Here is a 15,493-nt window from a genome sequence, read left to right on the forward strand (position 1 = left end):
TTAGATGTCATTTTCATCTGTTCACCAAAAATTTTTATATTTTATCAATTTTCGCTATGAATAAGTAGATTTAGATTTGGTATAAAAATTGGATTTTCGGGCGGTTTTCACCAATAGTTTGTGAGATTCCTGAGAAAGTGTATAATATACCTATTATGTTTTACCCGAGTGAAGTCCGGACAGTTTTTATAGTATTTTTTAATAATAAAATTTAATTATTTTCTTGAAAGTATATTTCAAACTTCGAACCACGAGAACGATAATGGTTGATATATTTAAATTCTTACTTACACAGTTTTGACGTTAGCTATGTCGCTTTAGTGACGAAAACGATAAAATAAATGTGAAAAAAATTTGGTGTTTGTACAATGACTTTCTAATTTTTAATGTTGATCGTTAGAATAATATCTTATTAATAACAATTATGTATAAAATGTACTTCAATATTTTCCACTTGATACCTGACTTATGTAAGTAATAAGTAGATTTGTATTCTATACATACGTAAATATATTTTCTGAAAGCATCTGCTCTTGCCTTCGTTCTGTTTGTGAACTTTCTCGATGCTGATTATTCAATATTTGAGGCATCAAAAAATTAATAATTTCAATGTTGTAATTATCATCGCGCAATATATTAAAGTGATTTTCAAGTAAAGTAGGTACATATTTAACCAAGTTAAAGATAAATTTTAACTTAGATTTAAGTAGCTTATGTTTGGGTGCGCAACGCATGACAATTAAGTTGGGTTATTGGATATTTGTTTTTTGATACATAAAAAATGGTACCTATTTGAATGTGTTCATTGCACTTTAAAATAAACGTTTATAAAATGAATATCAGTACTAAGAAAAGCATATTTTAGATTTATATTGTACTGTCAGTATTTAAATATTGTTTTTGTTATTGTAATCAACTAGTATCCCATAACACACTGGACCAAATTTGCAGGGGACCGTAGGCGACGGAGAATGATGGCCTAATGGGTCGCCAATCAATGTTTAGTCCAATTTTACATTTCATGATTATATATTTGCATATAAATTAATTTAAATAGCTTTATTATCCCATAAATAATCAATAATAAAAAAAGCCCCGAACTAATTTTAGGTGTGTGATTTGTACCTATAAATTTATTTGTTAGAATAATTATTAAAACAGAACAATCTTAGAAATTTCAACTATTACTAAATTCACTCAAAATTTTTTCAAATAGACGTAATTAAGACTGTCAGAGCAACTACTTATCATCAATCAAATGACGAATCATTTAACACGTGTACCTAATTGTCGTAATTTGCATTAACATCCTGTGCCAGACTGACCCTAGGCCCCATGCAGCCCCGGGCCAGGGGTCATGTACATACATCCTTCACAAACAACAATAATAATGGCCTATGAATGAGGTCTATTAACTCCAGACAAATGTAATCTAATCGTGACTCAAGTCTGGGAAAATTGAAAATTAGATTATTTATTTATATTACTCACTAGCGGCCCGTACTCAGGCTTCGCTCGGGGGTATTATGTAATCTGTGGCTCGGGTAACACCATAATAAATTATTAATCTAATCATTATTTAAGAATCACAATATCCACTTATTGGTGAAAACAGTACATCAGTAATTTTTGGAAAAACACTATTTAATATAATTTGTTTTACTGTATTCATAGCGCTTTCACATTAAATAAATTAATTAATATTATGGATAACTTTACCCGCGGTTTCACCCGGCTGGATTTCCCTCCGGGTCTAAGGTATTCTGCATTTTCTCATTTTCTGTATCAAATTTCATCAAAATCAACCCAATGGTTTAGCCGTGAAAGATGACTGACTGACAGACTTTCGCAATTCTAATAATAGTAACAATAAATTTATTGGGATTGTTGAGATTAAAAAACTTTTTAAAATCCTCATGTTATTTATCCAATATTACCGCTTAAACAAATTAAAAATCACAACATCCTTGCCAAAATCATGACGGAGAACAATAAAAACATTGAGCCGAAATTCGCACAGGCACTACAAATGGCCATATATCGGTGCACGTTGGGTAATTCAAAACTGAAGAACTGCCTCTGGAAATCGTACCACTCCCACCGCTCTACCCTGGAGGGGGATCTCCGGAGAATGAGTGAGAATAACCCGCGGTCGCCGCTGTCTGAGCAGTGGTTGATTATCATCATGTGGGGGGTAACTTTTAGCACTCTTATCACTTCAGGATGTCTCGGTGGATCGTCAGGGTAATAAACGTCTGAAAAACAAAAAAAATAAGTAAATAACTATAGTCAATTATATATAAAAAATCTTGAACCATTTCATTATGATAGGCAACATAGCGTTCACAACTAACTTCAACTAAGGTCAGGCAGGCAACCAGAGATCACGCGAAGATGAAAGATTGTACGTATCTCAATATAATTGTATAATCTCAATTTATTAAATACTTCATCACCCACAACCGTTAAAAACCGTTCCAAACCGTTTTAACATTTGAAAATGACATGACATGTATTTATATATTGGCATGTAGGCATAACAAAACAATTTCAATATTCCCATTGCTAAGACCGCATGATTCTTATTAGGTACCACGCAGCACGCAATTTAAATGTGCTGCAAATATAGCCAGGAACAACGGCCAATAAATCAAACAAATTTATCGTTATTTTAGTAAGTAATCCCTGTTACCAACCAATTCCTCGATCCATCAACTGCTGTTCCATCGGCCTTCGTTTTTCAGCGACCCAGACCCCAGGGGTCTCAGTGGCATATGAATACGTCTGCTCCATAGTCTGCCCATCCTCGTCCCATAAGATTTTGATTCGCTTTTCGGTGTATATGTCCCTCTTTCGTCGGTTGACTTTGATGTCCAGCCAGGAGCCCGCTAGTTGGGTGCCTGAATAAGGGTTACTCTTATCAGACCGCCAGTTCTCGTTGGAGTAATTTCTTCTTTTTATCTGTAATGTGATTTGGGAAGAAAATCAGTTAATTTTACTGCCTAGCCATAATGAAAAATACAAACTTGGGTATTACTTTACAAATGTACACGCAGTAAATTGATTTTAATTCTATAAACAAACAATGTTAGTTATCATCCCGCGTAGATGTACTTAGGCTGAGATAATAAAAAAGAATTGGATAGAACATTTTTGTGTTTTAATGATAACAAAAAATTACCTAAATGAACGATTGAACTGATTTTAGAACTATTATTTATTACACAACAAATTTATTTTGAAAAACTTACCGACCAGTCGGTCAAATAATCCTCACGGCCTTCAACGCTGGGATCAGTTATGTACATAGTCACACAGCCTACGTCAGTAGGCTTATTAGTCAAATCCGGGGTGTGTTGCGCATACCCCACTCCATACCAAATGCCGTAAACGTCATCCATTTTGAAATTATGCGCCCAGCGGATACTAGAGCCACAGAAACCTAAAGCAGTGCTCAGTAGAGGTAAAAAAAATAAAGCTAGGAGGGACATGGTGTCGCTAAGGATTGCTCCCGATGTATGAGACAAGCTGTTCCGTACACTGCGCCAATTAACTAGAGGTCTCAGGTATTATAGCATTAGTTTGGATGGACGAGTGACGCAATTGCAGTAATGCATTTGGTTAAATCACTATGCATTAGATTGTCTCAACTATAACTAGGACATTAAAACAGTAAATATATTATATACTATTAATTTAATTAAAGTTTAATTAATATTCTTGAGGTAGATTCAAAGCGCAATTAAGATTTTTTCTCGAAGTAGTGCTACGATAAAATTATTGTTGGAGTCAAAATCTAAAGTTTTTGTAATTTAAAAAAATACATATTTGCATTCACGTCGTAGGGTGGATTAGTATAGTCTTTGATTTATTCATTGCAAGTCACAAGTTGTTACTTGTTTATAGTGTTTTGTAGCATTTCGTAGCGCGGCTACGAAAATACCATCTTTATATTTATTTTTTCCTAATACCACTGGCATTTTGAAATCTTGCTTATTTATTATATTATGTACTAGCGACCCGTCACGGCTTCACTCGGTTAAAAACGTAATAAATTATTCACCTAAACTTTTCTCAGGAATCACACTATCCATTGGTGAAAACCGCATGAAAAGACAGATGCGGCAGAGGACTTTGTTGTATAATACGAGTATGTAAGGTTAATACATATTATTTAATCTGGACAGCGGAGATGTTGTAAATCGTGATCATGATTTCAATTATTTCATAATGCCATTCGTTTAGTGGATTTCGAATTTCTCACAAATAGACGCCGTGTGTAAACAGCGGAGCGGAGCCGATCTTGAAGTTTGGAGTTGATATCGGAGTTACGGACAACAGCTAGTGTAGAATATAGCAAGACGAGCTAGCCACTTTTATTTATTGTTTGTACACTAAAATGTTATAATTAAAACAATAGATACGTAGGTACGCCATTTTTATTTTAAAAAATATACATTACACAGTCTCGAAAATCATAGAGGTCCTTTTACAGTTTCAATGGAAGTTATGAATATATATATTATATATGAATATAGTTCAATTGATAGTAATTATGACTGCATTATATTATAATACCACATATGTATAATATTTTTCAACATAGCAAAACTAATCGTTGTCGTTAAAAGGAGAAATAAACCATATTTCTATTTATTAAATAAAGATATTTCAAGATATACAAGTTATTTTTCTGGAGAAAATAAACTGGACAGATAAGAATACAAACGCGGATGTACTAGACATTGTTAATGAAAAAAGAATGCTATAGTGTCGATACGTGGAGAAACATTTGGCTACCTTGTACAACACGATAATCTGAATAAAAAACCAAGGTCAATATAGATAGAGAGAGATGGAAAAAATTCCACCGACAAGAACGATATTAAATTAATAAATAAAGCATTCTTGTAAATATTTATAATTCACTTTCAGCCTCTCAGACTATTTACTGCATTATTTCCTTCATACAACAAATTAATTAAAACTGCCACATTATTATTGAGATCTCCATAAAATAACCGCAACCAGTAAAAAACTTAAACTCGACATGCTCATTATAGGAGCAGAGTTTTCGCACACTCGTTTTAACGCAGAGGTAGACAAATGTTTCATTGTGAATACATTGTGGATGCTGGCCAGGTCTTCAGGGGTTAGCTGGTTCTCATTCCTGGACAGCACGACGCTGTACAGCTGGGAGTGGGGCAGCCTCATGCAGAAGTTTAATACTAAGTGGTTGTTGGCCGCTTTTAGTACTTGAATAACCCCGCCGAAGAAGCGATACATTTCGTCGACAGCTGAAAAATAAACAAACAATGAGAGATAGTAGAAGGTAGTTAAATTGATTTTCAGTGCGTGATAATTACCAAGGTACCTACATAAAAATTAAGCGAATTAGTTTAACCCCCTTAAAGTTTTACTTGTTGTCAAATTATGTGTATGAATAAGTTTTAAAGTTACGTTTACTATCTAAATTAGAAATCTGAGATAAGTAATGACATAGCTATATTTTATCGAAAAAAGAATTAAAAACACGATCGGCTGCAAAAGTAGTTTATTTCCTAGGAATAAGGTTCCAAAGTATGACTGGATTTTGCAGGCGACAGTACTTTTATTAATCGGCTTGTAAATATATACTTTATAATGTTTACCTACGTTTTAAGATAAAATATTTGCTAGGATACTTACAGCCATTAGGCACATCCGTAGGCCAGAACCCCCTATGAGAAGTGTTCACTTTGATGTGGTATTCCTCCTTCCATAAACCTTCATGCCACTCCAGGACCAGGTGTCTGATGCGGTAGGGCTCATTGGCATATTGATTGTACTGGCCATATTGCCCGTATTGGCCCGATTGACCATATTGGCCATAATGTCGACTCCCATATGGGCCATTTGTCGGCAGTGTGTACGGTGGTAGAGAAGTTGGCTGGAAAATAAAGTAAAAGCTTTTTTAATTTTATGAAAATAGAGAAAATTTGATCAACGTATAAGTAAGTACACTCGTAGCTGTCCAATTATTCAATTATCTCATAAAGAAAAGAGACAGTCAAAACTTTTCCAATTCAAGAACACGTAACAAGTAATTCTCTGTTCCTAAGTTCCAAATCACATAATTCAGTTAACAAAATTTAATATTAAAATCATTTTGCGATGCCGGCTTCCAAGGACTCGTGCAGAATAATAAAGCGTTAAAATTCCGAAGTTTCTAGTAACCGAAAAAGTTTATCCCAAAATAACTCCGACGGAGCACTCACTAAGTTTCTGTTTATCAATCCTCCATTTACATAATCTTCAAATTTCCGAATTTGAATAACAGGGCAGTATGGGTTGTATTCGGTTTTCGTGACACTCTCCTTATGAAAAATGTATTCGCGAATATGCCACATCCCCAGTAATGTGTCTTCGTCGAAATCATTTGTTGGGTTCAAGTTTCGGCAATAGTTTTCATTAGTAGCAATAACCCTCGCAATATACATGGAGAAAATGAGCAATAACATTGTTAATTGAATTAATTTTTCGGAAGTGTGTTCGTGTTGACAGTTGAATGAACGTTCTGAGACGTGTAATTAAGATGGTCTCAGTGGCCACTTCGAGAATATGTCTACATAATTAACCTACTAATTGACACAGTGACTCTCAAGGAACATATATTAAACTACATCCTGTTTCTCCTGTATCTGACTCACGAATGTAGGAACGTACAGAAAGTAACAATAGCTTTCTGTTACGATTTCATGAGTCCTAAGTACTTACAGATAAAGACCGTGATGTCGCATCTCTTAAATCAATTTAAGTAATTAAGGATATAATGACTTTAAGGTCAAACTAAATCTTACTGGTATCTAGGTATACCTATTTGACTGAGGCAATACTTAGATAAAGCACAGTTCTACTGTTCATCATAAAAGCACCACTATTGGAACGCGAATATGCCTACGATTAATTTTTTTTTTCACAGGAAATTTATATCACTTTTTCCCATTATTAATTTAATACTAAAATTAGTATTATGCACTTTTGAAATAATGAAGGTCTCTCCATCAATACCTAGCTCACTAAAACATGTACTCGTAAATAAAACGATTCAATTTTCTTGGTGGGTACAGACAGTATTTTATCTTATTGAACAGTGTTTTTATATGGATATGTGAAAACACTGCGCAGTATATATCATATTGTATATATCATATTGTATATTAAGTATCATTCTCAGTTAATTATAAAGATTTAGTACCCACACAAATATAATGAAAAAAAGAAACGAAATACTAACCATAATATCAACTTCCTTAATGTCAATGTAAAAACACTCCTTTGTATATTCAATCCTGTATTCACCTTTCGCGTGCGGTATTTTTTCAACCCCGTACCAAACGCCGGTTATTTGGTCTAAATTAATATCGCCATAATAAGGCGACAGGTCGTCACAATACTTATGATTTTCAAAATAATAATTATTTGGACCAAAACACTGGCTAAAACCGAAACATAGAGAAATAATGAGTAACTGAACGTTATCCATTGGGGTAAGCCGAGGTAACCCGGATATAATAGGATAAACGTTTCGGATAAAATGAACCGGGAGTACTAGGCGACTATACTGCAGAAGAGGTGTCGAGTAGATTAACCGGCGGATGCGGCGAGGCAAATACTCCTCGGGAGCACGTGGGCGAATGATCCGCTCTCGACTCATGTCAGTCTGTATCACAGCGTGAAGAAAAACACAGACACGATCAATAAGATTAAATTTTTAATTAAATTTAAAATTTTCAATGATATTCAGACATATTCGAAAGTAAATGTTCCGAAATAAAAACTTACGCATTTCCTTTTCATTAATAGTCATTCACATAAAACTTGGCAAATCAATATTGACTAAAACACAAAACAAGAAGACAAAATCTTTGAAAAATTTAACAAACCAAGAAGTAGCATTTATTTTAAACATATCTTTAAAAAAAATAATAAAATGCCTACATTATCCTTAACTAATTTTAAATAGTGACATGTCTAATAGTCTTCAATGGTTCTGTAATGCACTGTGGTAATTTACTCGTTAAACGAGAATACTTCCTTCATTAGTAAGAGCCCCCCACTGTGCAGGTCAGTACCATTTGTAGTATTTATCACATGATTATTGCAATTTTCTTACATAAATAATGCATCTGTCTGTTTACAGCATTCTGCTACCTAGCCTTCTTCAGCGTAAACACACCAAAGAAAATTCTCACACCTTCTTGTAAGTTTTCTTAAAGCTCAAATTTCTCAGGTTTTCCGTTGAGAAACGCTTTCCTCGGCATACTTACTGACTAGGATAACAGAACCGGGAGGGAGTGGACTGTGGAAAATCAATATATATTGTTATGACGTCACTAGCGGTGCATATCGATCGGGTCCGATAGAACGAGCGTTGTGTTGACCCTATTGATTTTAACAAAACTAGTGACAAGCGTAGTAAGTGTAAGAAAGTAACATTGTTTTGCTAATTAACGTACCGTTGCTATGATTTATTTTCTGTATGGCAATATGAAATATAAAGTAACATGATTTATATAATACGGGTAAAATGTTTCTGAATGGGACCCGTCTTTGCACTAGCGTCTAAATCAGTAATTCACTATGGAAATTATCATGTGATTCATAATGAATCACATGATAATTTCCATAGTGAACTGGAAGCGAAAGATTAACTTAGCTTCGTAATTAGTCCAGCTTCGTCTTCTCCCGCGCAGATTTTAAGAGTAGAGAAGTTAGCAGCTCATTACCCCATAAAAAATAAAGAAGTATACTGTATCAAATGTGTATTTTCTAATCGAAAGTTTGATAATTAAAATATTTTTGCATCCTGGGCTTCCGTAGAAATTTCCGGATAATAAGTTACCTATGTGCTATTCCAGGTTAAATATTCTATCCATATACATAATTTTATATGAGTTTGGTGTGATGATTATATGAATATTATTTTGTTTTTCAATAATCCGATAAGAAATTAATGGCTAAATAATTTTAATGTTGTAATTCTATACTTAATAAAATACAAATACAAACTAAAATTAATTACTTATTTTACTATAAAAATATTATTTTTACACACGCTTTTAATTTTGTCAAAGAGAATTTGTTGCATTCATTGTGTGACATAAAAATACGTAGTTACCTACGTGCAGTAAACCGTTTAAGAGTTTCCATGTCTAGAGCAGTTCCTGAGTGCTTATTTATAATAATGCATTGTCATCTAAACACGTGTCTACAAAATTTCAGCTGAATCGGTTCAAGATAGTTGCTTCAAAATTGAGTTGTAAGATTACAGCCGAATATACACTGAGACATAGGGACATACTCGCACATAACATTGCATGTAAAATAAAAGCTAAATAAAATAAATCACATTGATGAAAAGAGTGTAAAATTACAGAAACAAAAAACGAGAAAAAGTTTGTGTGGAATATAATGATTATTTCATTGTTCAATTTTTTCATATTTTTTAGTATTACACATTTATCATGTGTATCTAGTCTAGTATCTAGAATTTTCCATTCCAAAATGGCGTCGTATGTGACGAGTAGCGCGTCAATTGGTGCGGTAGAATGACGTCGTGCGCTGTGATTAAACTCGGGGTTGCCACTACCAGGGTTGCAGGAATAAATGGAGTCTACCTTCGTAGAGGGTAGCAGAGGGGATCAAAATTATTTTCGTAGCAGTCGTAGCAATCCTTCTAACTAATCCGTGATTTTGTTATCTGTCAGATATCGCTGAAATAAATATGTATTTTATTAATTTATTTATAGGCTTAATTAATTTATAATAATTAATTGTACTAATTGTCATCCCCAAGCATGATACTTATATCCAAACCATGTTCCATTCAATATTTTTACTCACGACGTTGTTAAAAAATAACCTCTCCCTATAAACACATTTTCGACGACTATTCAAAAACACATTTGCTACATACTCTTTTTTACTGTTACTAAAAAGTGTTATAGACGGTTAAAATTATTCGAAATTTATCAAACGAAAATGTATTATATAGTGGTTCATGCAGTATCTAAATACTGGGTGTACCCAGTCTATAATATGTATATTATAGGCGTATATTCATTCTAAGTCTAGATATAGTACATAATCTGAGGACTCCGTCAAAATCTGAATAAAAAGGTAACTCGAATAATAATAATACTTGTATTGAATGAAGAACCAAGTTCCACCGTTAGAAATATTCATATTTAATACCAAATAAGGCGATGCTAACATTATATGCGAAAAATAAATGTAATAGTGGTTTATATGAGACCGCGGTTTATATGAGAATTCGATAATCACACACTTTTTAGAAAGAATAAAACTGAATCTATATATGAGTTTTTAAGACCGTGGAATTTAAGTAAGTACTTAAAATAAACAATAATTCTTCTAGTTCAAAAAGTTTTATCGACTTATATTATTTTTTTACTACAAATTAATAAAGTAATAGTCAAATTAATAAAGAAAATGTTAAAATTAACTAACTAAAAAAAGTAATATTAACTACCAGATTTAGCCAACAACCACAGCACCACAACACTGCTGGCATAAATCACTGAACCCATGTCAATGGAATTCCAATGGGGGTTACCCCGGAGGCATTGTGGTTTAGACTACCAGGGACATAGAAGCTACGTAAAGCCTTCTCTTAAAATGCTACGACCATGCTACAACCTACGAAAATGCTACGAAATCGCTACGACGTATATTATGTATTAATATTAAAATTATTAAAATTATTTTTATTGATAGTGATAAGAGTAACTTTAAACAAAATAGGAATAAACAAAAAATTTTATATGTTACGCTCCTCACTTATGTGCTGAAAAATTGTGTTCTCTTTTCAAAATAGTGCTATATTGAAAATATAGTCAAAATAACGACTATTCCCAGTCAATATACTGGGAAGTTTCTTCTAAATCAAAATAGTCCTTCAAATATACTACATAAAAATAAATTTATAAATGCATTTCCTTAATAAAGATTAATTAATTATAATTTTAATTTATCATTTTCATTATTTATATACTCTACTTGTAATTAAAATTTGGAATTTGACAATTTGAACCATAGTTAGACAGTTTTCAATGTTTATTTGTATTTATTCCGTCAAAAAAATACGCTTGAATAAAATTGGGATATAAATATATGTAATTTAAAGGTTAATATTATCATCAGTGCCTAAAGAAGTTATTTTCTTGTCTTTATTCAACATCACGAGTGTCTTTATTCAACATCACATGAATATGAAACGGTGGTGGTCCAGTGGTTAAGATCTAATCCTACTCGTATCACATGAGATTGTATACTAATCAGACTCACGTACCTATTACTAAAAGAAAACTACTGTTTTGCACTTTGCTTCCATATTATTATTATTTTTACCACTCCATTGTCGTTGTGTGTGTTACTTTCTACATATTGTTTACGACCTCTCAAATTGAGGAATACGAAGAGATTTAATTACAGATTTCTAATAGAGTTTAAAATAAAAGAGCACGTGGCGCTCGTTTGCGAAACATTGCCTGAAGTAAAATCCGAGCAATGTCTCAGCGTTTCGGAGGTTATTTCTACTAGGAGCCAATGATCGAGAGGAGTTTCGTCGCTATGCGTATCCCGCTCATCCCTCGGGCTTCGGGCTTGTAGATCCTATATTTCTCTATAATACTTTTTATTCTGTAATGTTCTACAGTTACAATTCAAAAATTTTGCAGGCTCTAACACAAACGCAAAAACAATATTAAAATACTCCTGACACTGTAATAAACCTGAACATAAAACATAGAAGAAAAACCCTAACCTATCATAACTTTACGAGTCCCGACAATAGGAAATAACTGAAAATACTATGTAATTTTCATGTTTAAATTCCCATATGTTAAAAATCAATGCGAAACTAAACTATCGGAGAGTTACAGATAAAAAATAAAAAAAGGTGTTCAGTAAAAACATTTTATGTTATTATAGGATAGTTTTATTTATTCTTAAAAATAGACTTGCTATATCCACACACTGAAACCATATTCCAAATGAATTCATTTTTAATCTTTGTTTTATATTATGTTAGGCATACATATTCGAATGGTTTAAAGTCATGTACGTATCCATGATGCAAATGTTAGTATCAAATCAAGTAATTGTCTTTGTAACAAATTGAAAATTTAAAAACTAAAAACTTGGCAATTCAATAGCTTCTCGTAGTCGGTACAAAACGTGAAGCGCTACGAGACTACGAGCCTCTACGAACGGCGCTACGACGTCTACGCGAGCTTTTCGCACCCTCCTTGCCTTCCTACTAAGATTTTTCCGCGATGACGTAACGCTTTAGCTACGAATGTACCAGGGTAGCATAACGTGTCAAGAACAAGTTGATGCCATCGACCCAACTAGTTACGCGGGCGCCCCGCGTAAGCTAGTGGTACACAATAGGGCAGCAGGATGCGAAGTAGATGTGAATAGTTTCCCTAACTATGCGAGGGTGGGAGGGTAGTTGTGTCGGAACATGCGCGAAACGATGGGTGTGCACGCAAGTGAGGGATATGTAGTTGTAGAGTTACGACGAACTGACGATGACACGTCTGCATTTTTCGAATCATGTTATTAATGATATGATTCGAAAAATATAGATTCTATTCATATATGGTATATTATAGGTAGTGCATCATAGGGGGTACTTTAATATATCTAAATTTTAATTGTAAGTAATCGAAAACTTCATTGAAAATTGAACTCCATTGCAAATAACATTTCTTTGTAGAATGTACTTAAATCTCTATATATGTACTACATACATGATCATATAATAACTAGGAACACTGTCTAGTGTATTAACTTTTTAGTAATTATTAGTAAATAAATCGAATTAGAACTACAGTTAGCTTATCGGTAGTTCTAATTAGATTTATTTTCACTTAAAACTGATAGTATTTAAGAATATCAATAACTCAATAAGAACTCTTTAAAAAACAATATAAAGCTCCCAGAAGCTCACAAATAAAATTAAAGTTCTACGAGGGTCTACGAAGCCACCTCCTTCAGATTCAGTTGTCCTAGTATATGATTAGACGTACGAACGATCGCCATTTTGTTTTCAGGAAACTTTCAACTTTGTAACTTAACAATATAATGAAATTATACATATACAGGTGAATAACGAACAAACACAAAAGTGATTTTGTTCCATTGGCTTTAACACGCACCCAAATTTGAAGGAATACGTTTACAAAAATAGGCCTTGACCTGACCTTTGTTTTTCTAAACCTAAAAGTTTCTGTAAATCTATGAATAGTACCTACTTATGAGAAACGCGTGAATTTTGAAAATATGTATGTATGTACAGCATAAAAACAAACAAGTGTTCAGCAAATAAAATAAGTGGACGTGTAGCAATGTTAATTGTTATTAAGTGTTATATAATAAATTTTAGTTAATTGTCCCAAAAATGTTATTACAACAATTCAAAATTAATATTATCCAAATATTTGCATATTATCACGTCTTGTCAAATCAAATTACGAACTTTTACTAAAGTTGTATGTGCTGTTGAGATTCGAAATGTTCAAGTTATGAAGGTAGTATTTTTTGTTGTGCATTTTTTGTCCAAATGACATATATGCGGTATGACCATGGATTTAATAAGTACTTCGTACAACGCAGTACCTACTAATTCCATGGGTATGACACATATAAGATTGCATTCATCGATCTTTATTGTTTATGTTTTTAAATAAACGAAATATTTATTTTTCACACGTTAGTGTAAACTTGCTGTGTGTTAAATTGATTTTGAACTTCTTTACTACGAATGAGTGATAACGATACAATAGAAAAAAACACCAAAACAGCAATCACGCAACCCTATATCGAGGGGTGGAAAGATCTCTGCATTGTTATGTTATCCTAGTAGCGGGGGTCACATGCAAACGCCAGCGTGTCACAAACAAGCTCTTGGGGGCGTTGCACTACTGTTTTAATATAATTGGGAGGTTGAAGTTGTTTGTTAGGGGAACGTGCGTGTCAGCGATTAACTTGACTTTTGTAATTTATAAATTAAATCAATTTAAACTGTACGGAGAGTACAGTTTAAATTGATTTAATTTATAAATTTGTGAATGATATTAATTCTAATATTATTTTTTCTATCTGCTACGCAATTGTTGTTTCATTTTTATATTAATATTTGTTAATTTATATTGTCATTTATTGTTTCACACTCCTCAAGATATTTTAAAGCCATTATGCCAAATCAAAATGTACATATTTATTTTATCGCGGAAAACCATAGTGAATTTTCCGTGCTAAAGAAGTTCGAACCATGCATGAACTGTAAAATGGCAAAAGGTCTCTTGCGAAATGAAACTGTGCCAAATTGAATGAGAGCACCTTTGGCATTTACGTGACCTTTCCAAGGATCGTCTCACAGCGGGTGACGTGTCCGCTTCAGAGGTCGATTTTACTAGGATCACATAAACATAAGGATGTGAATTGCGAAAGCACAAATCTCGTGTGAATCGTCTGATTTTCCGGCAAGCACATACTGCTACGCTTGTAAGGCATACGTTACTAATTTGGTATCTGTAGAAGTTTAAAGTACTAGTAAGTATTCTGTTTTAGTTCCTACTAATAAATTGAATTTTCTACTTATTAATAAGGTATAGAAATTAACTCTACAAAATTTTCATAAAATCGTATGACGCGACGCGATTGATAGTGCTGGGTTGGCGGGAATTAAATATGTAATATTTTTTTGTAGTTTCATAGTACTGAAAAGGTAATGCATTACCCTAATGTCAGTAAAAAATATGTATTTGCGTATACTACAACAATTAATTTATTTATCTATTCTTCAAATAAAATAAAACTTTCGATTTAAACCAATTTTTATTTAAACACGATTTATAATTAGGTATGTCTACGTAAATAATATCAACGACATTACTGAAAATTATTTATTCAATATTTTATTTATATTCGCAAGTTATTTATAGACTGTTTATAAAAAGAGGTTCTTTTACGGACCGTATAATTTGGATACAAAAGGGCATTGGGAAAACAATTTTCTCCGCCCAGTGGGCGGCCGAGGGCGGTGCTGACGCGGCGTCACGTGGCAAATATACCAGGCTTCCATAAAACAAAGGATATAACATAATAATCAACAAAAGAACGCCGGGACCAACCTCTAAGGAGTTCTACTCTGAGGACACGTGGACTAAGAAAGTACTCACCTTCAGTAACCTTATCCCGAAATAAACGAACTTGAAATAGATATCCAAAAATAAATTTTAGGATAACTACTGAATCGTTTGATCGTTATTTAAATTGTTATCAGTTTTTAGTTAATACTTATCCGTTTTAGTTAATGTTAAAATATAACACAAAGAATATTATTACACATCTAAAAAGTAAAAGTAGATATTTATAATATCATTATCATCATACAATTTATAATATCTAACCTATTCATAAT

At 33.0% G+C, this 15,493-nt stretch overlaps 2 protein-coding genes across 3 annotated transcripts; both read right to left on the bottom strand.

The window, feature by feature from the left end:
* Positions 1-1,909: 1,909 nt before the first annotated feature.
* Positions 1,910-3,531, bottom strand: LOC128669932 (uncharacterized). The gene is made up of 3 exons (XM_053745188.1): positions 3,252-3,531; positions 2,697-2,961; positions 1,910-2,255 (listed from the first exon to the last, which is right to left on the bottom strand). The coding sequence occupies exons 1-3, from the start codon at positions 3,489-3,491 to the stop codon at positions 1,957-1,959; spliced, it is 804 nt and encodes a 267-aa protein (XP_053601163.1). The 5' UTR covers positions 3,492-3,531; the 3' UTR covers positions 1,910-1,956.
* Positions 3,532-4,429: 898 nt separating this feature from the next.
* On the bottom strand, positions 4,430-7,674 carry LOC128670242 (uncharacterized). Of its 2 annotated transcripts, none has more exons than XM_053745754.2 (3): positions 7,277-7,674; positions 5,689-5,929; positions 4,430-5,297 (listed from the first exon to the last, which is right to left on the bottom strand). In XM_053745754.2, the coding sequence occupies exons 1-3, from the start codon at positions 7,523-7,525 to the stop codon at positions 4,999-5,001; spliced, it is 789 nt and encodes a 262-aa protein (XP_053601729.1). In that variant the 5' UTR covers positions 7,526-7,674; the 3' UTR covers positions 4,430-4,998. The 2 variants fall into 2 exon arrangements, with proteins under 2 accessions (XP_053601729.1, XP_053601730.1); XM_053745755.1 differs by lacking the exon at positions 7,277-7,674 and adding an exon at positions 6,258-6,555.
* Between the last annotated feature and the right edge of the window lie 7,819 nt (positions 7,675-15,493).

The sequence above is a fragment of the Plodia interpunctella genome, chromosome 5, assembly GCF_027563975.2.
Source record: "Plodia interpunctella isolate USDA-ARS_2022_Savannah chromosome 5, ilPloInte3.2, whole genome shotgun sequence".
Taxonomy (NCBI): domain Eukaryota; kingdom Metazoa; phylum Arthropoda; class Insecta; order Lepidoptera; family Pyralidae; genus Plodia; species Plodia interpunctella.

What these genes read in the sequence shown, in the direction of transcription:
- LOC128669932 (XM_053745188.1), bottom strand. Translation starts at nt 3,491, where the DNA reads ATGTCCCTCCTAGCTTTATTTTTTTTACCTCTACTGAGCACTGCTTTA. An exon ending in ATTATTTGACCGACTGGTCG is followed by an intron (nt 2,962 to 3,251) that starts GTAAGTTTTTCA and finishes ATCACATTACAG; the next exon opens with ATAAAAAGAAGAAATTACTC. An exon ending in GTTGATGGATCGAGGAATTG is followed by an intron (nt 2,256 to 2,696) that starts GTTGGTAACAGG and finishes TTTGTTTTTCAG; the next exon opens with ACGTTTATTACCCTGACGAT.
- LOC128670242 (XM_053745754.2), bottom strand. Translation starts at nt 7,525, where the DNA reads ATGGATAACGTTCAGTTACTCATTATTTCTCTATGTTTCGGTTTTAGC. An exon ending in TTAAGGAAGTTGATATTATG is followed by an intron (nt 5,930 to 7,276) that starts GTTAGTATTTCG and finishes TTTATTTTCCAG; the next exon opens with CCAACTTCTCTACCACCGTA. An exon ending in TACGGATGTGCCTAATGGCT is followed by an intron (nt 5,298 to 5,688) that starts GTAAGTATCCTA and finishes TTTATTTTTCAG; the next exon opens with CTGTCGACGAAATGTATCGC.